Here is a 23,182-nt window from a genome sequence, read left to right on the forward strand (position 1 = left end):
GGGCCTTGGCCAGTGTCAATGGATCCATCTGTGATGGGAGATCCCACCCACTGCATTTTTTTTTTATTATTTTTGTTACTTATTTTTGGTGTTACAGCTCTATGCAAGATTACTTCTTTAGATTTAAGGGAGGAAAACAGAAGGGAATATGAAATGATAAAGTGTTGGAGGGAGATTGTTTCAATATAGAGTTTGTCTGTTTGTAGCTGTGGGAACCAGAAATACATGGAATTTGCCTATAAATCTCGGAAAAGAGGTGGTGGTGGGGTTGAAGTAGTTTGTCTGTCCCTATGCTTCCCTAACCCCATATCCTTACTCACCCAGCAAGTGGAAAATAAAAATCACAGTGCAACCTCAAGATATAAAGTTTTATGACAAATCAGCCTTTTAAAGTGTTAGATATTTTGATAACCTAATTAGTATGCAAGGCTTCAAAGTCTGACAAACATTTTATTTCTTAATGGCAAATTTTAGCTAGGCAAGAACAATTAATTTTATTTATTTTTTATTTATTTTCAAATTATTTATTTTACCTCTTCCTGGAGAGAAGTAACTTTGCTATTGAGAGACCGATTTTCTTTTTCCTGGTCAAGTTTATGGGGAAAAACAAACAAACACAGAAAAAGAAAAACAGAAGAGTTGGTTTTAGCATGTAAGCAACAGATCACAAACACATCCACAGCTGTGGTGTTGAATCCCTTTGTTTCAGAGAACACACAAAAAGGGGAGAGCTGAGGCTGGTGCAGCTCATGAGCCTTCACTAAGGCACAGAGAAGGTTCTACTTCTGATTTTTAACAGCCTGAGCAGCCACACCACTGTTACAGCAAGGTGTGAGGTGCTGTCCAAGGGAAACAAGAAAGAAGAGCACCTACTAGCTGTCTGTTGTGGCAAAGAATCTGCTTTCTTTCCTCTTCTGACACGTTCAGGTTGTTTCTTGCTTCCTCTAGCTCTTCCTCCAGGGATTTCATTTTCATCACAGAGTGCTGGAGGCTGCACAGGGGGAAGCAAATCCAGAGAAACTTCAGTCAGGTAATGTTGGTTGTTTAGATAGGCTTGAAACAGTATTTTTAGAAGCCACCAGGGACTTATTTTTTGGCATGACACTTAACAGAAGAGCAACAATCAAGCTTAAGACCATAATTTCTGTCCAGGAAGCAAATCTCATGGTTTTACTTCCTTTTTATCACTCTTCCAGTCTTACAGTGAGGGATGAAACCCCATCCAAGACAGGTGCATGCAAACAAAGCCATGTTAAATATGTTAAAAATTTAGCTCATTACAGTTAAATATAGCAGGTTACCCGAGCACAAATTCGTCTTTACAACACTTCATGGCTTATAGTTGGAGAAACCATTTCAATTCAGTATTCAAGGATGAGTTCTGCACCATTTCCTTACCCTAATCTGATAAGCCCCAAACCATGTATTAAAGCAACAGGCAAGGCCCTTTTCCAAGCTAACTTGATCCTGCAGAGCATCCCAGAGCAGGTGGTCCCACATAAGGGCACACATCCCTTGCCAGTTACCCTGCAGAACTCTTGCCTTAATCTTCCCTGAAAACCCTGGGAGCAGCTTGGCAGCTGAACAAACCATATCACAGTGTAATTAATTAGGCCAGATGAACACAATTCAAAATGGGCTTGTAATCATGGCACTGATATGTCCTCAGGCTACAGAAAGGCTGAACAAGTGACACAACTCACCCCAGTCCACCAAACTTGTAACAAAATAGCTTTTGGACACTCATTTCCCCTCTGCTTGGCAACAAGAATGTGGCCTAGGATTGGAAGCCTTCCAGTGCTTGGCTCTTATCTTGGTAATATGATGCCTTTTTTTAATATATATATTGTTGTTGTTACATTGTTTGTTTGCTTTAGCCTGAGGCTCTCCCTGTGTGCCCCCACACCACCAAGTGCTGCGGGAACCTGGCTCCGAGAGGAATGATTTTTTAAAAACCAGGAGGGACAGAGCAGAACAACCAGGCAAGGAGGCTAAACCTTACAGATGTTGCATAAAGGCAAGAAAACCTCTGTGATGAAGCAACAGTGAAGAGAAAAGCATGAAAGCAAGGCTGGAAGATCACAGCTCTGCCCATGGCAGGCCTGGGGCCATCAGAGTCCCCTACCTTTTTAATTGTTGACATAGATGCTCATTATCTGCCAGGAGCTTGCCATTGGTCTCATCCAAAGCTTCCAGGGTGAGCTTCAGCTTGTTGCTCTCTTCCTGAAGCTTCTGGTTGTTGTACTGCAGATCCGCAAGGCAGGTTATCAAGTCAGAGGTCTCCCTGTCCCAGTGAAAAAGCCAGGCACGAGTGAGAAAGGTGATTTCATCTACTTCAGACTTTTAAAGCATCCTAGTGCACTGATTAGAGGTGAGATGAGAGCCCACAGAGGACTTGTGATGCTGCAGTGTCCAATTATTTGCTCTGCACAGAGATAACAGAGCAGCTCCACGTCTGTTCTGCAGTTTTATGGGTATCAAGAACTTTTGGTTTTAAGCATTTTTCTGCTCCCTACAACTGGAGTTTTGCTGTCAAAAAGTGCCACAGCTGGATGTCTGCATGAGAGTGCTTTAAGATTTTGCTAATCACCTCATCACTAGTGATCCTTCTGTATTCACTCTGCAATTTCTGGATCCTTTCTTTTACCCCAAGCCATCTCCCACCTCATGCTTTCAACCAAAGCTTAAATGAGGATCATTCTTTTGAGATCCTGAAAAATTATAGGGAAGCTTTAGAGAGCAGATGTTGGATTTCTGCCTAGGCATAAACTACGAATGAAACTTCTGAAACTTCTGCTCTTTGTTAAGTGCTTTGCCATTAACAGTCCAAATCACAGACTTCATTGCTACTACTACTACAAAAAAAAAACCAACCCAAAAACCAAACAAAACCCAAACAAAAACGCCACCCCAACAACAAAAAAAATCTCACCTCAACAAACTCCCTGTCATAAGAAAAACAACCCCAAACAGAATGCAAGATCAGACTTTCAGGTCAATGTCTTCTTATCATCAGACAACTAAGAATTTGGTGGAGGGAAGGAACCTGTTTAAATAGGGAAGGACATGACAAACATCTGATTGCAGATTAAAAAGGCAAATGGACACAGAAGCACCAAGATATAAGTAGGATAAAATACTGGTTGTCCTTCAAGTCTGAGCAGAAGAAGGTGACCACATCAAGAGCTCCTGCAGACTGAGGTGAGCAATAATCTCCAAGGATAGTGTTTCAAAATAAGGGCTCTTGGATCCTGTCAAATGGTTCAAAGCCAGGAGTACTATATTCTGAGAAAGAATTGCTTAAATGGACTCACATGTCTCCTTTAGACACATCACCCCCAAAGGCCTCCAGGCTTCCTGAGGTAACATTCATCTGGACATGTGACTTGTCAGCTGAAAGAGGTGAGGGCTTTGGTTATAGAGCAAGAAAGTGGAACTTTCCTGAACAGAAACAGAGTAAAACATTCTGCACCTTTAGAGATGTTTTTAGGTACTTGAGATTCCAAGTCTTCCGTGCTTGATGATGATTTCTCAGTAGCACCTTCTTCCCTAAAAGAAGGGAGCATCAAGGGTCACAAAATCAGCAGGACACCAGGCTGCTTACTAGCTTTGTAACACTTACAAAACTTTAGCCAAACCCAATGTTGTAGACATGGTGTCCAAATACCACTTTCTTTCCAGAGCCACAGGGGAAGCTTATAACATCATCTTTCCACAGAAAACTTATTTATCAAAATGCTGTTACCATTTTCTGTTACGGTCTTCAATCCACTCTCCCATGACGGCGTGGTAGGTTTCCAGGTCCATGGAGATATCTTTGTGCTCTGGGTCAAGCTTGTTGCAGAGCTCCTCAAGACCACTGTCCTCTGAGTCCCGACTGGTCGTATGTCTCAAATAATTGATTATCTCAGACACTGCCACTTTCCCTAAAGCAGAAACAGAGATCAAATGCCAAAGCCTGGCAAGGCACCATAAACTGTGAAAGGCAACGCTACTGAACTGCATTGGATCCAACTGCCCTCAAGAGCTGCAGACATGCAACTGATTCCTGAACTGAGTTAGAGCAGAATCTGGAAAAAAAAAGTAGTTTAGAGCTCTTTTGTTGGTTGAGATTTTTTTTTTTAGTAGTGGTGGGTTTTTGGTTTTTTTCTGTGTAAAAATCCAGTTTACTAGTTTTGTGGAATTCAGTTTAAGAGGAGCAAAAGTTGACGCATGATACTAATCCTTGCTCTCAGGGCCAGGCTGGATGGGGCTCTGAGCAGCCTGGGATAAGGGAAGGTGTCCCTGCCCATGGCAGGGGGATGGAATTAGATGATCTTTAAGGTCCCTTCCAAACCATTCCACGATTCCATGATCAGGCACCACGCAAAAGAGGCACAGACATTTACACATTTATTCTACATCTGCCACAACACAGGCACCTAACACACCTCAGAGCCTGGCATCTCTCAGGGACCAAAACAAGGTCTGACCCTTGGAAATTCATTGAGAGGAGAACAAAAGAGCAATGAAAAAACCCTGGCAAACCTGTGTGGTGGCTGTCACATGCCCAGAAGATGGTGGTCAGCAGGTTCTCATTACAGATCAAGCTCATGTCGCACATATTGTCACCTTTGTACCACACAGGCTGCCTCTTTCCTGTGAGGAATAAATCTCTTATTGTCCATCTTTATTTGGTCATAGTAACTTTCATTCCAGATGACTGAAACAACAAAACCAGCTAACCAGCTTCCCTGCCAATAAAAGCAGAGCTTTTAGCACTAAACAGCAGGAACTGGTCATAGCTGGGGCCTCTGAGCTGGGATGTATTCCATGCATCTACTTTTATACATATATTTTTGGAAAAACTCAGTTATTCTTTCTATGGCATAAACATATGAAACAGGACATTTTAAGAAACCAGGTATTTCTTCCCTCCCCCTCCAGATACATTGTTGAGAAATCATTAAGTTATTAAGAAAACAATCCCTAAAACAAACAAAAAACCCCTAAAAACCACCCCAAACTAAGAGCAAAACCAAAACGCCTGTATCTTCAAAAATCAGTCTAAAAGAAAAATCATAGGCTAAATTAAAAGCCAAATAAAATTTGGCTATCAAAAAAAATGTTATAGTACTAGCCAAATAGTAGTCTCAATCTCTTAAACTGTTAAAAATATCTTTATCTCTTAAATCAAAAACAAATTAGCAGATTTGAAAAAGTTTTTGCCTTATTAATTACTCCCTTTTTACACTCACAATTTTTTAGAGAAAATTTAGGATTTGCCTCAGCTCTTTTTGCAGTCTTACAAGATTTGAGTGCTACTAAAATGCATTTTACCACTTTAAGTGGTAAATAAATGTCATCTACATAGACTGAATGTTCAGATGTCTAGAATTCCAAATTAGGCAGTGTTTTTCTTCAGTATTTTTACCTCTTTCACTTGAAGGAAATGCCCTTGGCACAGGAAGCTGGACCACAGCACTTCCTGGCTTTTTTTCCGATGTGAAGAAACATAAATTGGGACTTGATGTCAGATACTTCTGCTTGGGCCGCACATCTTGGGGTTCAGCATTTGCTGAAGCACACGGCTTGCCCTGGGCGTTGGCCTCCCTGGCTCCAAAGTGGAATGGAGAAGAGCTCCCCACAGGAGAAGAAGGCACCCAGGAGCTGCTGGATCTCTCACTGCCCTCCAGCATGGAATAGGTTCTGTTTGCAGTCTGGTGCTTGGAGCTGGCCCCGAGACCCGGCGAGGGCGCAGAGAAAACGCTGCCGCTGCCAGGGCAGACCAAGGGCGAGCAAGTGCTCCCACCACTACTGCAGCTTCTCCCTTTCAGTATTTCTTCCACATTTTTTTTCATATTGCTCTGAGGGCTGTCAAAGTTCTGGGACTGAAATTTTGGTATCTGCAAGGCCGGGTTGGAGACTTGGTCCATCATTTGGATGGATTTGATCTTCCTGCAGATGCTGTCCACTGGGTTGTGGCGCTGTTTCTTAGCTCCATGTTTAGAAGACTTCATCACTTCCCTTCTCTTGACAAATATCTGGAAAGAATAGGCACAAGATACACGAATCAGGGTGATCAACACACACATATTTATGCCAACTTTTCCATTCAGCAGCCAGCTTGGAGCTTTGGCATCCAGGGGTTTGAAAACCCTCGTTCCACTTATCAGCTGTGACAGAAACCTTCAGCCAGGACATTTTGCTGTCCAGGGAACTAGAAGTTGATGTGGAAATGTTGGGGAAGAAAGACAGAAATACTTCCTGAAATCTCACTGCTTATTCTTAAATACCATAACTGTGGCAGGGAGGTAAGGGGGAATGAAAATAAAAACTGAAGACCCTGCAAATTAGCAGAGGACTTTTTAAATTAAAGGAAGCACTTTAATTGTACTGGGGGTGGTAGGGGTGAGGCAGAAAATGTGAGACCAACAAGACTTTCAGTGTTTCTGTGAGCCTATGAGTCCAAAAAACCTCCAAAATCCAGTGTTCCTTGTACTAAGCAGCCACAGCATCATGGTGTCACACTGGGAATTACACAAGAAATATGCCCTACAGAGGCACCTCATCCTGTGTGTATTTTTGTTATCTAGTCTCCCAGGCAACATTTAAAAGGTATTTCCTACAAGATAAGCATGTTTGCATGTGACTAAGGCAGGGGAGATTCATTTTGCAGGGATAAATCCTCATTCCCAGTGGTTTCCCATGTCTACCCTGCACATTGCAACCACCTGAAGTGATCAGCTGGGAGCTATATTATTAAATAATAATAACATACCAAATGAAGCTAGGTGAAGCTCCCAAGAATCAGATTTTAAGTAAGTCATCTTTTAATGTAGAAAAATTAACTCCTTTCCCCCAAAAGAGCAGTAGGTTTCACTAGCACTTAACACTTATATGATCTTTTGAAGCAAGGAATAAAATTATATATAATTATTTATTAATACAGATTGAAATAAACATAAATACTAAGTGTTTAATTTAAACTAGCTTATTACAGGCTGCCTGCATGGCAGCAGCTTAGTTTATATAAGCAGAGGCAAGATCTCTAAGTTTATTTTTCTAGTATTTCTATAAGTAGTAGCATTTACTCTAATGAACATGTCCTTAGCTACATGAATACTTCAAAAAATAAGAATAAAAAGAATAAAAAGCTCAGAGCAATTGTAGAGAAGAATCTACTTTTTTAACTATGTCTTGCTTAAAATATTTACTCCTCAAATAAATGCCAGGAAGTGGAAGCAGTCTTTTATAGTGCATTATTACAGATGTATTATCTCTAAAGAGATAGATGAATTACCTTTAAATTAAAATTTAAATACCCTGCAATTAGTTTAGGAGTTTTTTAAAGCATACAAGAGCCCTCAAGCAGATACAAGTAACACTCTACTAAAGGATATTTGATTTTTTTTCTGTAATACACCAGTAAAAAAATGACCAAAACAAACAACAAAAAACACAGCCCAAGACTTTATACTTTACACTAGCACGTGGAAAAAGAGCTTCTCTTCCTTCTCTGAAGGAGACAGCACAGCTACTTCAGCTTTTCCTCTGAGGAGTAGGAACTGCCTGAACTTCAGCGTTTAAATAAGCAGAGGGCTCTTCTGCTGGAAAATCAGCTTTACAAGGTACAGGTGCTGCCACTCAGCCCTCAGCTGAGAGGGCCCACCAGCTGCAACCAGGTTCTAATCAAGCTTTAGGCTCTTGCTTCCTGGCCTTTTTACTTTTTTTCCCCTCACATCTCTCCTGCTGCTGTTAAATTAATTGCCTGTAATTTCAGTGCAACTTGAAGTCTCACTGCTCTTCTAATTATTGTTTAAAACAGCAAGGAATGTTGTGATATAGGTTATTCAAAACTCTGGTTCCTGGGTTGTTTCTCACTTCTATTAGCAGTTCTTTCCTGCTTTTCCCACCTACAGCAAAATTTCAAGCAGGAGCAGATCTCTCCTAATTTCTGAGAGCTAGAACATGGAATCTGGGAGCTGTATAAATTTCATCACTCTCGCCACTTTTGAAAAGAAGAAAGTGTTGAAGTCTCTTGAGCTGATAGTGTATTAAATAGTCTCTCTGTTAACTGTCATCTCTGCCCTTAGTTCTGTGAAAAAAAAATTATTAGGACCCTTAACTAATTCCTTTTTTTGTATTGAATTATCAAGACATGCAGTAGATCCTGCCTGTCTGAAGAGCTCTATTGCTCCTGCTAAATTACCCTGTAAATGCCCGTTCTTTGATGGCCATGTCTCCTTTCCAGCCTGCAGACTGGAGAAAACTACTTTTCAGCTGGTCTTTTCACCTGGTGTTTGCCTCAGACTTGTCCACTGCTGGGAAAAAAAACTGTTGTGCCATCCCATCAGTGGTTCACTGAACTTCAGAAGTAACACCTCTTTCTGAGATGCTTACACCTTTCAAAAATTTGTGGATTTCTACTCTTTCCTGATGCTTTCAAACACCCCTCACGCCACATAAAGTATTTAAATTCTACTTATAATTATCCCTTGAAGCTGCTTCTCTTTCACAAACACACTTGTGAGAACAGTAGAACCTGGACCTGGCTGCAGCATTGCTCACACATTAGTCCTCAGCAAAGTCCCTGTTACCTCTCTTGTGTGAGACATTTACATCCTCTCTGACAGACTGGATTTTCTACCTTGTTCTCTACTTCAAGAGTTTTTAGCACAGTTCTTCTCATACAGTCTAGAGAAAAGACAAAAAGCTTCTCCAGCAAATCTGCAGTGCTTGAAACACACCCACAGACATTGTGGTGCTGAATGTGCAACAGAATAGTTAAATAAATTTGGGCCAGCAACTGATGGCCTCTAATCACGCACCTGGCTTACACCAGAGAGCATCTCTTCCCTTCAGAGCTGCACCATGAAAATTCACCTTCCCAGAGAAGTTGAAGACATCCCTACTTATTGTAGGGGGGTGGACTAGATGACTTTTAAAGGTGTCTTCCAATGCAAACTATTCCATGGTTCTGTAAATTAAGGTCTGTTATGAAAATAAATAGCACTGAAAAACATGTTTGTATGGCATAAAACATATTGATGGATTGCAAGTTGGATTGTTTTGGTCAACAGGTTTTACAGGGCAAATATGGAGCTTGTACACAAATTTCCCCTTAGTCTGAGTGGGATATATGAGGTTAAAGTCCAGAATCATCTTTGAAAGATTACAGAAACAGAAAAAACCAGCCCGAAAAGAAGAGGTCATATGGTTCATAACCATGTGTCTGGGCAGGATCAGTTGGGCAATGATTCCTAAAAAAGTATTGTCTAATCTATTCTCTGAGTTTCTCAGTGATAACAAATCAACATCCTTCCAGGGCAATCTATATTTGACTTTGCCACTGGTAGAAAGCTTGCCTTACTATGCAACTTATTGCAAATGAAATGCAACATGCTTTGTAATTTCCTACTTTGCAGGCTCTGCCATGACATTTCACAGCCTTTTATGATGCTGCAGTAGCATTTAGGAGCCAGAAGTACACTGTGCTAGGTGCTGCTCAGCTGCCAGACACAAGTGGGATGGATTTCCCAGGGAGTTACCAAACTAATAGGAAAAAAAAATCCCAAAGGAAATGAGAATAAGCACAAAGCAAAGGTCATAAGTTCTGGGAGATTTATACCTTGACAGCACCAGTCAGGATGGACCACCTGCACCCCAACTGCACCTTTTCCTCAGGAGCAAGCCATGGGGCACTGCTGCCCTTACCAGGATACAACACTGTATCCTATATTTCCAGGGAAATATTTGGGAAGGTGCATGGCTGTGATGCAAGTCAGTGAGGTGAGTTTGACCCCATTGGTTAAAACTCCAGCGCGTGAGAACATTTTCCCCTCACCTCAGCACTGAACTTCAATGCCAGAAATCAGCTTTGTATCACTTACAGCGTCAGGATATGCAGCCTGTGCCCTTTAGATCATCTCAAAAAATAAGAATAGGTTATGTTCTTTCTAATAAGGGGTCCTGCTGCTATAGCAAGCTTCCCTCTACTTTTCTCTCTCAGGGTATTGATTACATGCCAGAGCCACTTCCTCCTCCAGGTGAATCAGCTGAGAAATGGCAGCGCTGACAGTGAGTGTTTGGTGCACAGCTCATCATCCCAAAGTGCCACAGCTTTTGGTGTGTTATGATCCATAACCCAATTATAGGCTGCTTTGTTTTTCAAGAGTACGAGCTCACATGTGCCCACACAGAGCCAGAGCTCTTTTGTGAATGCAAACACTCTCAGTACCTGCACTGCCTTCCCAAAACACTGCCTCCTGTCCCTGATTACAAATAAACTGTGTCCCATACACCATCCTAGAAGTGCTTGGATTTCTGGGAAGGGTGAGGTGGCCACCTTTTCATAGTATCATGGTAAGAAAAAGCTTTGAAGGGAGAAGCCAATTCTCTTAAATTTTGATCCCTGAAGTAGAATTGACAAACATGGAGTTCTTTGTTCTGCAAGCAGAGTCCTTACAGATTTCCAAGGAGAAGGTTCTGAAATACACTTTGTTTGAAAAACAAAGCAACTTGGAGTCACTGGTCATAGTAAAAATAAATGGATTTAGAACTCTAAGTCATAAAGGCACAGACAATTTAAAGGAAAAATAAAAACCATTGGAAAATAAAAAAAAAAAATCCCAAAGCCCCAAGCCATTATGGAAATGCAATTTCAGGTTGGGTTCATTTCACCTGATGTGAAAGGTCAAGGTCAATTTTCTCTTGCTACAGGTTGTGACTAAACTCCTGACTTTTAGACACCATGGTGGCACTGAGGCATCAGATGGTACAGCAATAAGACCATTTAATTTAAGATGATCCTGCCAAGATCCTGCTTTTGTTCTTGAGCTGGTGGTCACCTGTCTCCATAACAAGGCAGTTCAGATTTTGATCTGCTCAGTTCAGCTCCCTGCTGCCCTCCAGGCAGCTCCAAACAAGCCCAAATCTCTACAAGGATTCCCATGGGACTCAGAATACAGCCAGGTTTGAAAGAGAGACTGAGACTCCAGCAACACCAAGTCAGAGTCAGATTTTGCCAAATGGTCACAAGAAAAACTGAAGCTGTTTTCCTCCAGTGTGGTAACATCTTTCTCCATGCCTCCCGTTCTCCTCCTCTTCTCCCCAGTTGCAACGGGAGCGGCTGAGCTGGTTTACCCCCCTGTTTCTTTTGTGTTATCTTGTCTCATTCCAGTGGCAGGAAAAGCAGGGTTTCTTTTCAGTGCCAGACACGTTTCCTACCACGAGGAGAACCATCCTGAAGAGATCATACTGCACACTGCCAACCCCAATGGCAGGGGGTTGATTTTCACAGGCTCAGCTGAATGTTTTGATTCCAGCCCCGTGGTCTGTGCATAACAGGAAGATCTGAAGTTACTCCAGAAGGCAATAGGGGAGTATTTTATTTTTTCTTTACCTTTTCCAAGCCTCTGCATGCTAAATGACTCCTGGATGAAATGCACAGTCCCCTTCTAAGGCTAGGGGTTAAGCATCATCAAGAAATGTCTCTGATCTGTCAGTGCACAGGGAAAAGAGCAGGGAAAAGAAACTTCACAAGTGAAGTAGATGCAAGTAGAATCCCTTCTGCTAGGCTGCATCAGGGCATGGCCTTTTAAAAAGGGTAACAGCAGCTCCCAGCCACCACAGGAGCTGCTTGAGACCAAAACCTGAACTTCCCCTTGGTTTCTTGCCTCTTCACCAGCACAAGCAGCAGCTGATGGCAGTTCTGTCTATTCAGTGAGCAATTCTGTGTGGCATGAGCTGGGAACAGAGTGATACCCCACAAAAGCTGGACAGCAATTGCGCCTTCACTTAATAATGTGCTTTGGAGCAGTGTCCACAGACACACAGTGGCAGGGAGGAGCTCACAGTGCCTGTCTGCACACTCCTCCTTGAACTCCACATCCATGAGCCAGTGTTTGTCACATGCATGGCCTAACCTGGATTTTTGTCACACCATGGGCTGGCCCTGTTTGTGAGGCTGCTGCAGTAAACTTTCCATTGGCCAATATTCCAATCAGCAAATTTCTACCTCCCTGTTTGCTTTGCTTCTCCTTCTGCTACCATCAAGTTTACAAAGGAAAAAGTACAGGAGGAGAGATGAAAACCCTGGCTACAGAGCAAGCAAGGCCAGGCATCCAGTGTGATTAACTCTTTGCCTGAGGACCAAAGCAACTCTCCATGACTGCAATGAGCCCAAAAATCACCCAGAAGTAGCTCATGGAAATTTCTTCCCTGATCCCTGCCATTTTTCTGTTCACTGCTCCACTGTTTAACCTATTCAAGCCCATGAGCTAGACTTTTACTCCAGCCAATCCATGGGACAGAAATGTGTTTCTGACTATTAGGACTTCAGGATTTATTGGTATTTTGGGTCTTTTTTGTTGTTGCTGTTGTTGAACTTTATACTTTCACTTGTGTGCAAGAAAACTAGATGCATAAGATCATCAAAGAATCAAACCACAGACTACATCCTCTGAATGTATGCAAGGAATAACTTCAGGCTAGTGACACTGGGTAAGTTACTTCTTTCTTGATGCTGGTGAGTAATTTACCAGCTTTTCCAGCTCCCACCATGGATGCTAATCTGATCTATTGTAGATTATCCTGAGCAAACTCTCACCATCCATATTAATACCCACTCTGGCTGTGATTATTGATCATCCAGCAGGAAGGTGAGCATTGCAAACTCACAGGGCTGATGCTGATGTATTCAGAAGGTGTTCACCTGTTTAATGGGGTGCATCTCCAAGTGCATCCATCTTTCAATCATTTCAATCAGGACTTCCTGCAAGGCTGCAGGTTTCCCTCAGGAGTCATCAGACCTTCTGCTTCTCCATCTACAGGGCTGACAAGAGATCCCTTCAGACTCCTCCGCCCCGCCACGGAAGGGGAGGGCATCTCCACTCTGAAGATTTAAAAAGGGACCCCTGGCCATGTAGGAAGGAGATCTTGTGACACATCATCCCAAGGAAAGAAGACTGAAGGTTTGTCACCGAGATAAGTATGAAGGTAAGTGAGAATTTTTTGGTCTGTAGCAAACATTTAGTTTGCAATTAATGCTTTCTTTTTCATTTGAGTGCAATATTTAGGAACTGCGGGGGGGCTTAAGAAATTTTCCTTAAAAATAACCCAAAAGAAATACACACATAGATATATTATATGTATTTTAAACAACTGTATTAAAAATACACCAATAGTATAACCTCTCAAACCCAGGATGAAATGAACCACTGTGAAACATACAGTTAGATTCCCTGGTGCCCACCACTGTTACCACTACATGAATAACAACATGCTCTGTGTGAACAAGCAGAGGTGCAACTTGTGCACAGAGGATTCATGCTCAATGCTTCCATTTGCATGTGCTGCATCAGTGAACAAACTCCAAGAATCAAAAAAAACCTGTCTTGTGACTTGTTTTAATCATGGTTGATATTGATAGGATGCTAAATTTAAAACATTTTTTCCTTTTTTTTTTAACCTGAGGAAGTAGAGATTTTGTTTCTTGGTTTGTTTGTTTGTTTGGAATGACAAGCCCCCTACATTTGCTTGTTGTCTATGGTTTGGTAAAATCAAGGTAGATTCTATACCATCTTTACCCATTCGTTTGTACATTATCCTCATTTCTGGAGGATCTGATGTCCTTGTAAATAGGACCACAAAAGGTGCTTGCCTTGATGGCAGCTCTCACCAGGATGGAATAGATTTGAGTAAAAAGAATAAAGTTCAATTTAAGATTAATCCTCTGATCAGATCAGCGTGCACTGAAACCCCCCCTGAGCAAGAGGAGGTTGGCAGCAAGACAGGGACAAGGCAGCAGCTGGGAACACATTTAGATGTGAAGTTGGGAGGATGTGCAGATGTGAAAGACTCCTCCTGCACTTTGTGGTTCTCTGTTGTGCACAGGGGCTGCAGAAACCCTCAGCATCTGCCCTGGCACTGCTCCTGGCAGCGTCCTTCGTCACCTTCTCCTGGAGTGCCCCTCAGGTGAGCCCAGGCTGGAGCTCATGAAGCTCACAGCTTGGTGCCATTAAGTATTTGCATTAATAAGCAATGGCATGGAATGTTGACATGTCTATTTCCCCTCTTTTTATTTTAATTTTTTTTTATTTGGCATAAAGGCTCATTTTCAAAGGAGAAACTGGACTCCTCAGGCCATGCTGTATTTGAAGGGTGCACGTAAGTCTCAAGCTCTTTCCATTTGAGGAGATCATTTTCCCCACCCCAGATTATTCCTTGGTTCCACACAAGCAGAAGATCCTGAGGATGCTGTGGGGGTAGAAGTTTTGAGGCTTGCAGGGAGGATGTGCTAATTCCATGGTGCTGATTATGTCATGGTCACACCTTTGGTCCCTGTACAGGCCTTTCACTTCCCAGATGGACTCAGTGGTCCTTGTGGGTCCTTCCCACTCAGAATATCCTCAGATTCTGTACTTAGTTAGACATGTTGTCCTTTGATCCAAATCATCAAATATAACAGAAATATTAATATGAAAAATTGTATTCTGGATTGTTGATTTAAAATTAAAAGATATCAGGGAGGGCAGGTATAAAGAGAGGAAGAAAAAAAGCTCCCTGTAAGTTGAAGAAAAGAAAAAGAAGGTCATAATCCTGAGAGAAATGCAAAAGGGAAACAATATAACTGCAAAATAAAATAAATATAAGCTCCAAACAAATGTAAAGATAACTGAAAGTTTTAGTGACATTAATACAATTATTTCTATTAATAAAAGTGAAGATTTTGGCCCTTTTTGTTATTTTTTAAAAATTCTTCCAACTGAATGATGCATTGTGTTACTTCCCTAGTGAGGTTTTTATCATTCTTATTGATGCACAGGAAACAGCGTGATTTTATTTTGTTAGTTTGGGATTTGGGATGGGTTTTTTCCTTTTTTTTTTTTTTTTAAATAAAAATACAATTTAAAAGCCAATACTTCATAGTCCAGCAAAGAGATTGAAGGCTCTTGACCATATACAAAATTGAAAAGAGTACTTTAGGGACTCTATGAAGTAGGAATTACAACAAGTTTGGGGGCTGTTTTCACCCTTGTCTCACTGCTTTTGTAGAGGGACGTCGCTTCATCGCAGATGAGAGCCAGAGGAAGGACCTGTATGACAGAGTGCAGCTGGGTGAGTCCATCAGCACAGGGCTGTGAAGCCCATCCACCTCCCCAGCTTATGGCAGAAATCCCTGGAAATAGAAGGGGATTTCTTTTCCTGGAATCACAGCCAAGGAAACAACTAAACCCCCTTCTTTTAGTCCCTTCATTCCAACCAGCACATGACAAAGGCTGACTTTCCTCTCTGGTGCACCTGTGTGATTTCATTTACATAATTTCCAGACTGACCTGGCCACTAAGTAGGATTTTCATCAGTGCTTTTGACTTCCTTTTTGCACTGGAAAAAAGAATCAAATCAAGCTATTAATTGTGCTGAAGCGACAAATGACAGAAGCAGATGTCATCAATCCACACTAGGCAAGGTTTCTGGAGGGAACAGGATGTTGTAAAAAAGTTAGGAACCTACAAAAAAGGAAAATGTTCTTTTTACCTTCTAAGGGATTTTGAAATAACCTCCCTTTTAAAAAGATTGCTAATCTCTTGTGTTAATTATCAGGCTGGTTTTGAGCAGACAATGCTATAGAATGAAGGAGACAATATCTTCTTGTCTTTGACTCTCTAGTTATAGAAATAATAAAAAAAGCAAAGAACAAAGTAAAGAAATGCCATAAGACACTGACAAACCATGCATCTCTGATTTTTTCATTCTAGAAACACGCAGCCATAACACAAATCCTTTATCCCTTTCTGAAGCTGCTGTGCTGTTCCTTACTTCCTTACAGAAAGCACAGGAAGGTAAATGCATGTTTTGTATTACTCTGACTGGTTTTTTTAAGTGGTATTTCAGTATTTCAGTTACTAGCAAATTAATCTAGAAGGTCTGTTTTGAACTGAGATATTGTTCAACAGAAAGCCCTGTATAAGAGTGCACATTTACACAGATTACAACATGAGCCACATAATGACAGCAGGTATATTCTGCTTTTAATTTTCTCTTCGGATGTTTTACTGGTTTGGATTCAAGGGAATGGCTATTTTTCAATTGAAATTTTCACCCCAAATCTTTTCTGGGGTAACTTTTTCTATAGCATATTGTTTGCTTGTGAAAATTTTATTCCTCCACTGGATTTGGTGGTTTAAAAGGTTTAAAAGAATCCATAAGAACCCCAGGAGAGGAGCTGTTGGTTTCACATCACCAGGCTGCGACCCTAAACCTTTGCTCTCCATGTCCTCTGCCCTTAAATCTCTCACCTCTTCAGCTACCACAGACTTTTTTTTTTTTGGAGAAATGGAGTTGGGTCTCTGTGCTCAGCCCTCTCTTCCCTGACCTGGCAGAACTCTGAACAAAAACCAAAAAACAAAAAAACCAACCAACCAAAAAACAAACAAACAAAAACCACCACACAAACAAACAAAACAAAAATCCAAACCAAACCAAACCAAACAAAACAAAAAAACAACAAAACGCAAAACAAAAAAACCAAACCAACAAAACCACCACAAAAAAAAAAAAAAACAACCAAAAAAACCAACAAAAAAACCACCAAAAAACCCAAAAAACCCAATTAAAAAAACCCCAACAACAACAACAACAAAAAACAACAACAAAAAAAATCAGTGGCATTTTGGAGAGAGAAAAAGGCAGAATAAAAAAATGAGCATAGTGTTTTGGACAAAATATGTGAGCACTTCTAAAGTTAAACCAGTGAAAGTGTCATTTGCATGCCTGCAAAAGCCTCTGCTGAAGGTGGATTTTTCCAATTTTAGTGGTATTTTCCTGCCTGTTGTTGCTGTAGCAGGGGAGATGGACAGCAACAGAGAAAAAAAGGTGAAATATCTGAGAGAGATAAGCAGAACAGGCAGCTTGTTTGAAAAAAAACTAGGTGGAGTAACATTTCCATCTCTGTGGTAGGAAATAACCAGTCAAACCTGGGTAAGCCATGCTCTTTCAGATCAGCTGATTTTAGACCTGACTGAGGGAATGCATAAATGAAGAACAAATCTATTATTTACTTCAGCGTGATTTTTTTTTGCCATGTGCTAACTTACCCCTCTGGACACGGTTTGTAATTTTCTTCTTCAGCAAACAGAAAAATTCCCACATTTAAAAATGAGAGAAGACATGATTGTTTTTAGAGATGCTGCCTGTGTCTCTCTTAGCTGAGCTGTCACACTGCACTGAATCTGTGCCTAAGGCACATCTGAAAGCTGAAAACTTTGGCTGGCTGAATTTTCCTTCATCTACAACTTATTTCTCCCCATTGTGTCTTGTCTTACAGTAGAAGAAGAAAACAGTGAACATCCTGGCTACTTGACAGACAGTCTAATAAAGTGGTGAAATTATTTTAAATGTCTTTAACATTTGTACAGCTTTGAACCTGAAAGCATAATTTGTGTAAGTGTTTCATCCATTCTCACTGAAGTTCCCAAAGGGTGAGGTGTTTTCACATTGCAAAATTTTGAATGCAAAGGGATTAAAAGGTACTAGTTCAGATAAGGAAAGCAAATGTAAAGTTCCTGCTTTCTTTACAGCACTTTGTATGTCTCATCTGAAATTTAAAATACATGGCATCAGTTCACCTGAAAAGATAATTAAAACTGTCTTTTTAGACAATTTCATTAAAAAGTTTTTCAATTGTCATTGGGAAGCCTTTTACCACCCTCCACTCAGCTGAATAGTGAAGCTTTTTGAACCCTGATAAAGACAGATTCCATTACTACTTCTCTGGTGGCCCTGTAGGCTGCTGATGGTCAATAAATTCAGTGAGATATAAAAACATTCCAGCTGTCTGTGACTGCAAAACTGGTGATTTTTTTTTTCTTTTAAATTTTTATTTGGCAGGTATCAGTCAGCACAGAGAATAGGCAGCAGCACTTATTGCCCCAGTCCAGTCCTGCAGAAATTCTCTGAAAAATCCTACTGAGCAAGTCCCAGCACATAAAGACAGTTTGGGGACAGGTCTTGCATTATCAAGGCCTCATTAAAGACTGCTTTGTGATTGTATTTTTTGTTCTTTCTTTCTGAGTTGCAGAACTGGAATTATGCATAAATCTGTTAATTATCATTCTGTGCTGATAAGGATGTATTATTTATGTAGTTCTGTGGTCTCACTGGAAAGCCCTCTGTAGTTCTGATGTAATTAAAGAGTAGCCACATGATTTCTGTGTCCAAGCAACTGTTTTATTTTTTTAACCTTCTAGTTATGTTCTTCATCTTTTAATGCTAAATTCCCCTGATCTTTCTCATAATACTGCTGACTAACTTTCACACTAACTATGATGATGCTTTACCTCAACACAAAGAAACACAGCTGAAGGAATAGAGGAATTTATTTGTTTCATGGGGTTAGAGGCACTGTCAGTCATTGTTTATAATCTGTATCACTCCACTGAGGAACTGGTGAAAGCAAAGTGTCCTGTTTTGTTCATTTTTAAGCACTGATATATCTTCCAATGGAAGTGTTTGTTGTATGACAGAACATTCATGATGAACTTCACCTCAAGACCAGTGGTATCCACCTGAATTCTTTCATTGTTTTAGATGCCCTTTGTTTCCAGCATATTTGGAATATCTCAGGTGCATCTAAGTGATTTTCCAGCATGTTTTAGAGGATCATCAGTCTGTGCTCAGACAAAAAGTAGCATGGAGTCAGAGAACATAATCCTAGAATGGCCTAGTTTGGAAGGGACCTAAAAGATCATCCATTTCCAAATGCTAGGACACCTTCCACTAGAAAAGTGAAAAGTAGGGGAGTTATACATCCTTTGGTTTATCAGTGTCCTGAAATTTATATGCCTCTGCCTGTCCCAGTGATACAGAAACTGCACCCACCCTATTCCCAGCTGACTGATTTTTGTATGTGCTCCTGATTTAAGGTCTCAAGCTTAAACAATTCTTCACAAATATCATGAAACAGAATAGACATTCTGCCTTGCTGGTGAGCTGTTTGTGAAACCCCAGCGATTTCCATCTGGAAGACAATCCCTTATGTAACAGATAGCTGCTACCAAGTTTGTCAGGTGTTGGGAATGTGTGGCACTTAATTTAGGCAATCTGTTGCTGTGGCTGAATGAGAAGCTGTTCCTCCAATGCTATAAATTCAACATACAGAAGTGTTTTGCTGTAGATAAATTGCCTTGTTACTAATGGTTGTTCCTGGAATCAAGGCAGAGCTAACACGAGTCCAAGGCGTGGGGCAGAGGTTGCTTTGGCCACTGCAGGACCTGAATCTGAGAATTCAGATTGGTCCTACCTCAAATCCAAGCACTTTCTAACACCAGGAGGGTGCTCAAAGCATGTGAGTGTGCTGAAACACACACAGCCTTCCTGCTCTACAGCAGAGCTTAGAAACATAAGCAATAAGTACAGATTTCTCAATTTATTTATGAAAACATCAACTTTCAATCAATATGCCCTTTATATGTTCTTTCTTTGGGACTCTCAGCCATTACATTTTTTGACTGTCTAAGGGAACTCTGATGAGGTGCACTTTGTGGAAGAAACACAAAATGCAGTTCTCCACATAGTAAACTGTGTGAAGGAAAAGATTTGCAGTATCTTTGCTTTCCCCACTTTTATATAAAAAATTACTTAGTGTTGAATTACTTTTTAAATGGCTAAAGAAATAGTGAGTCCTTTAAATTACAAATAAGTTTTTACCATAAAAACTGGAACCTGACTTCTGAGAATATTCTTTCAAGTATCCAAATCAGCTCAAGATTAAAAGTCCAGATTTAAAACTGATTTTAGGTGGTCAAAAATACAAATAGGCACATTGTCACTTTTATTCTAAGTGGCCTATAGTCAGAACCATGTCATCAAGCATTGGTTAAGTGGAAAAGTAGGAGCCTAACCAAAGCTGGGCATCTAGGCTCCCCCTGGGATTGACAGGAAAGGTAAAAACCTCCAAAGCTTACATTGTCCCACCTGCTGAAGGACAGGCTGAATAAAGTTCTGGAAATGTCTTTTCTTGAGCAGGATGAGAAATTTTTGATGCACAAACTTGAAAAACAAGAGATTGATCTCTAACCTCTTCTAACCTCTGAAGAGCCTTTTCAGGTATCCTCTGCATCTCTAGGAGCTGAAATACTTCTAAAAGTTTTCTGCAAGGGAAATGAAATGTTTAGCTCTTGTTGTGAGGAACAGTTATCTCCCAAGAACTTTGAAGTCTCAAGTGCTTTTCAAAACTGTATCTTAAAGTTTTTTAGCATTATTTGTTAGGATTAGGTCTCTTCTGGAAGAAGTGAAATAGAGCATGGACTAATGGAAATTACTGATCCTTGAATGTTGTCACATTGTGTGGCTTCTTGTCTTCAGGGGAAGGTGCCACTCAGGGAAATGCTGTCATTCCCTTTAGCCAAGTTACATTAATTTCCTCCCAAACCAGTTTGTTAACAAACTTAGAATCTACAACAAGATGAAAATAAAAGAGACATACCAGAGGAATCAGAAAATAAATGGTCTGCTGTTTATTGTGGGTCTAAATGACGTCAGAAAGATGACTTCATTTGTCTCTAAAATTCAAATGCCCACTGCATAAGACTTTATATTGTTCCACAGGAAGTATGTTTTACCACTGGATTAGGACACTTCTGTTTGCTGTAAAAAAATGTTATGTAAGCTTACAATAAACAGCATCAGGAAAAAGAAAGACCATTTTCTTTTCAGGGTATCTTTTTAAACTCTTCCAATATTTCTCCAGTGTAACACTTTTTTTTCCTCTATTTTTTTTGAGCTCTGGTTTAAAGTTCATGTTAGTTTAGGAGGGGAAAAGGGGAAACATGAATGAAGCAGAAATTCCTTTGGGATACCCAAAACGTAGCTATTTGTCTAGACTATGATTAATACAGTTGATTCCACAGACAACGGTATGATCTGCAGTTTGTATAAGCTCCTGAGGGGATTGTCTCATCCTCTAGTTTTATTAAGCCTGAAAAATCTCTTCTACCTCAAAAGGGCACAGAAAAATTGTAATTTAAACTACTTTCAAGGTGAAATAATATTATGCTTTCCAAAAGTGTAGCTCAAGTAACATTTAAGGTTCCCCTAATTACATCACACTGTCCTTAACATAAAGCTTGCCAAGCCTACAGGAGAAACGCTTGAGTGGATGGGGAGAGCAACCAGTTCAGTTCCTGTATTCTCCATGCTGCTTCTTCTTTCCTTGTGGCAAGGCTCCAAGGGAAAAGGGGGACTTGATGTTCTGCCTATCCCTTTCAGCTTCCTCATCCTCATCGTATCTCTCATCCTCATCTTCATCCTCAGCTTCACTGTGGTGCGGGCTGGAATGCTGGGAGACAGAGGGCGATGGCGGCACCGATGAAGGCCTGGGGAACCTGAAACCTTCCGTCTGGCAGGGACACAAGCAAGGTGAATGTGTCAGCTGAGCTCCTCAATTGGTTTTATACAGCAATTTAAGGCTATCATCACTTCAGAGGAAGCCAGTGGAAGTCATATGTAAGCTAGACCTGCCCTGCAATCTAAAATTAAGCTTCTCTCAACCCAGGTCCTCCTCAGTCCTCCTCTGCCAGTAAATACACACTTGTATGACAGAGATGTTTACCCTGTGCCATAAACAACATCCTGCCCTTCCAGCATTACTTTTTGCAAAACATGGCTACCTTTACTGAGCCTTAAAACAATCAGCACAGGACAAAATCCTTCTGTACTCTGTAGTCAGAATATGCTTACTGAAATTCAGGTTTCAATCTGAACATTCAAAACAGTTTTCTAGTTATAATGTCAGCATCTGCAAAACCAGCAAAGGGTTTTGGTCTGAACCTCCTCTCGCCTTACTAAAAAAAATAAAAAGAGCTGCTCTTTGAGGTTTGGTTCCAAGTAACATTGTTCTGAGCAGCCTCTCTTCCTAAATTCATGCTAATCTGGACCAGGCAAGAACTGTTTGAAGGTGTGCCTTTAAAGTGACCCCTTGCAGCTCCAGCCAACATACCATGTTCAGAAGAAGGCAATACCTTGCCTTGCTTTCCCTAGAACATCCTTTCCCAACTCCCCTCTATTTGGTTGGTGCAGAACATCTCCATGGCATTTAGCAGAAGCAAAAAGGAGAAGCAGCCACTCTTCCAAGAGGAATTTCAAGGGCCAGTTCCTCAGCTGGTGCAAAGTGTCATGGCCCTATCCAGCTCAGTCTAAATCATCTGAAGACCTGTTCCTGTGTCCCACCTGGTAACCCCTGTGTTTGGCTCTGATACCAGTAGGCTGTGGTTTAACCCCGGTCAGCTACTCAGCCCCACACGGCCTCAGCTCACTCCCTCCTGGAGAGGCCAAGGAGGGAATCAAAAGGGGGAAAGTGGGAAAGCTCATGGGTTACATTAAGACAGTTTAGTAGGGAAAGCAAAAGCTGTGCACACAAGCAAAGCAAATCCAGGAATTCATTCCCCGCTTCCCATGGGAAAGGAGGTGTTCAGCCATCCCCAGAAGAGCAGGGCCCCATCACAGGTAGCAGTGATTTGAAAAGACAAATGGCAGCACTCTGAACATCCCCCTTTCCTCCTTCTTCCCCCAGCTTTATGTACTGAGCATGATGCCATAAGGTCTGGAGTGTCCCTTTGGTCCCCAGGGTCAGCTGTCCTGGCTGTGTCCCCTCCCAACTTCCTGTGCACCCCCAGCCCTTCACTGACAGGGTGGGTGAGGAGCAGAAATGTTCTTGGCTCTGTTCAAACCCTGCTCAGCAAGAACTAAACCAACCCTGTGCTATCAGCACTGCTTTCAGCACAAATACAAAACACAGCCCAGCTACTGGGAGAAAAATTGACTCTGTCCCAGCCCAAAACAGCATACTCCTGACTGGAGACTGGGTCTATAACTTGTTAAGCTTTTAACTAGGAGTTCCTAATTCTCTTTATTTAAACCCAAACTTGTTAACTCTCTTCTCCCTCACACTCTTCCTCTCTGTCCTTGTAAAGCAGGCAAAATGAACTTATTTCCAAAAGCAGACTTTACCTTTGGTGGAGCACTTGGTTCCATCTCAAATTTATCTGGGAATGTTCTGCTGAGGGCCAAGTGTCTGGCATGCATGTAATACTGCAACAAAACAGAGAAGCCATTACAAGTCATAGAAATCTTGGGTAGATTTAAGCAAGGGGGGAAAGGAACATAAAATGAGTTATCTTCTAAAAGATGGTGCTGAACAAAG

At 41.1% G+C, this 23,182-nt stretch overlaps 3 protein-coding genes across 4 annotated transcripts in view; 1 reads left to right on the forward strand and 2 right to left on the reverse strand.

The window, feature by feature from the left end:
- The window catches only part of IRAG2 (inositol 1,4,5-triphosphate receptor associated 2), a 35,040-nt gene extending 29,041 nt beyond the window's left edge, over window positions 1–5,999 (reverse strand). Inside the window, exons 1-8 of the mRNA XM_071422021.1 lie at window positions 5,414–5,999; window positions 4,528–4,638; window positions 3,746–3,926; window positions 3,473–3,549; window positions 3,315–3,393; window positions 2,126–2,284; window positions 874–991; window positions 534–584 (exon numbers count right to left, since the gene is read on the reverse strand). Coding sequence (XP_071278122.1) covers window positions 534–584; window positions 874–991; window positions 2,126–2,284; window positions 3,315–3,393; window positions 3,473–3,549; window positions 3,746–3,926; window positions 4,528–4,638; window positions 5,414–5,999 — 1,362 coding nt within the window. The remainder of the gene's footprint in view (window positions 1–533; window positions 585–873; window positions 992–2,125; window positions 2,285–3,314; window positions 3,394–3,472; window positions 3,550–3,745; window positions 3,927–4,527; window positions 4,639–5,413) is intronic.
- Window positions 6,000–13,367: 7,368 nt separating this feature from the next.
- On the forward strand, window positions 13,368–17,367 carry SPX (spexin hormone). Its single transcript, XM_071424270.1, has 5 exons — window positions 13,368–13,956; window positions 14,091–14,148; window positions 15,037–15,099; window positions 15,741–15,824; window positions 17,309–17,367. Exons 1-5 carry the CDS (start codon window positions 13,822–13,824, stop codon window positions 17,365–17,367), a joined length of 399 nt encoding a protein of 132 aa, XP_071280371.1. The 5' UTR covers window positions 13,368–13,821.
- Window positions 17,368–20,474: 3,107 nt separating this feature from the next.
- Window positions 20,475–23,182, reverse strand: part of GYS2 (glycogen synthase 2) — a 41,077-nt gene continuing 38,369 nt past the window's right edge. For both annotated transcript variants that reach the window (XM_071424272.1, XM_071424271.1), the window contains 2 exons: window positions 22,990–23,070; window positions 20,475–21,379 (listed from right to left, as the gene is read on the reverse strand). In XM_071424272.1, coding sequence (XP_071280373.1) covers window positions 21,158–21,379; window positions 22,990–23,070 — 303 coding nt within the window. In that variant the 3' untranslated portion in view covers window positions 20,475–21,157. The remainder of the gene's footprint in view (window positions 21,380–22,989; window positions 23,071–23,182) is intronic.

This window comes from Agelaius tricolor, unplaced genomic scaffold (assembly GCF_023055355.1).
Source record: "Agelaius tricolor isolate 1412-34295 unplaced genomic scaffold, bAgeTri1.0.p SCAF_3, whole genome shotgun sequence".
Classification (NCBI taxonomy): Eukaryota; Metazoa; Chordata; class Aves; order Passeriformes; family Icteridae; genus Agelaius; species Agelaius tricolor.

What these genes read in the sequence shown, in the direction of transcription:
- SPX (XM_071424270.1), top strand. Translation starts at nt 13,822, where the DNA reads ATGTGCAGATGTGAAAGACTCCTCCTGCACTTTGTGGTTCTCTGTTGT. An exon ending in GCTGTATTTGAAGGGTGCAC is followed by an intron (nt 14,149 to 15,036) that starts GTAAGTCTCAAG and finishes CTGCTTTTGTAG; the next exon opens with AGGGACGTCGCTTCATCGCA. An exon ending in GTATGACAGAGTGCAGCTGG is followed by an intron (nt 15,100 to 15,740) that starts GTGAGTCCATCA and finishes TTTTCATTCTAG; the next exon opens with AAACACGCAGCCATAACACA.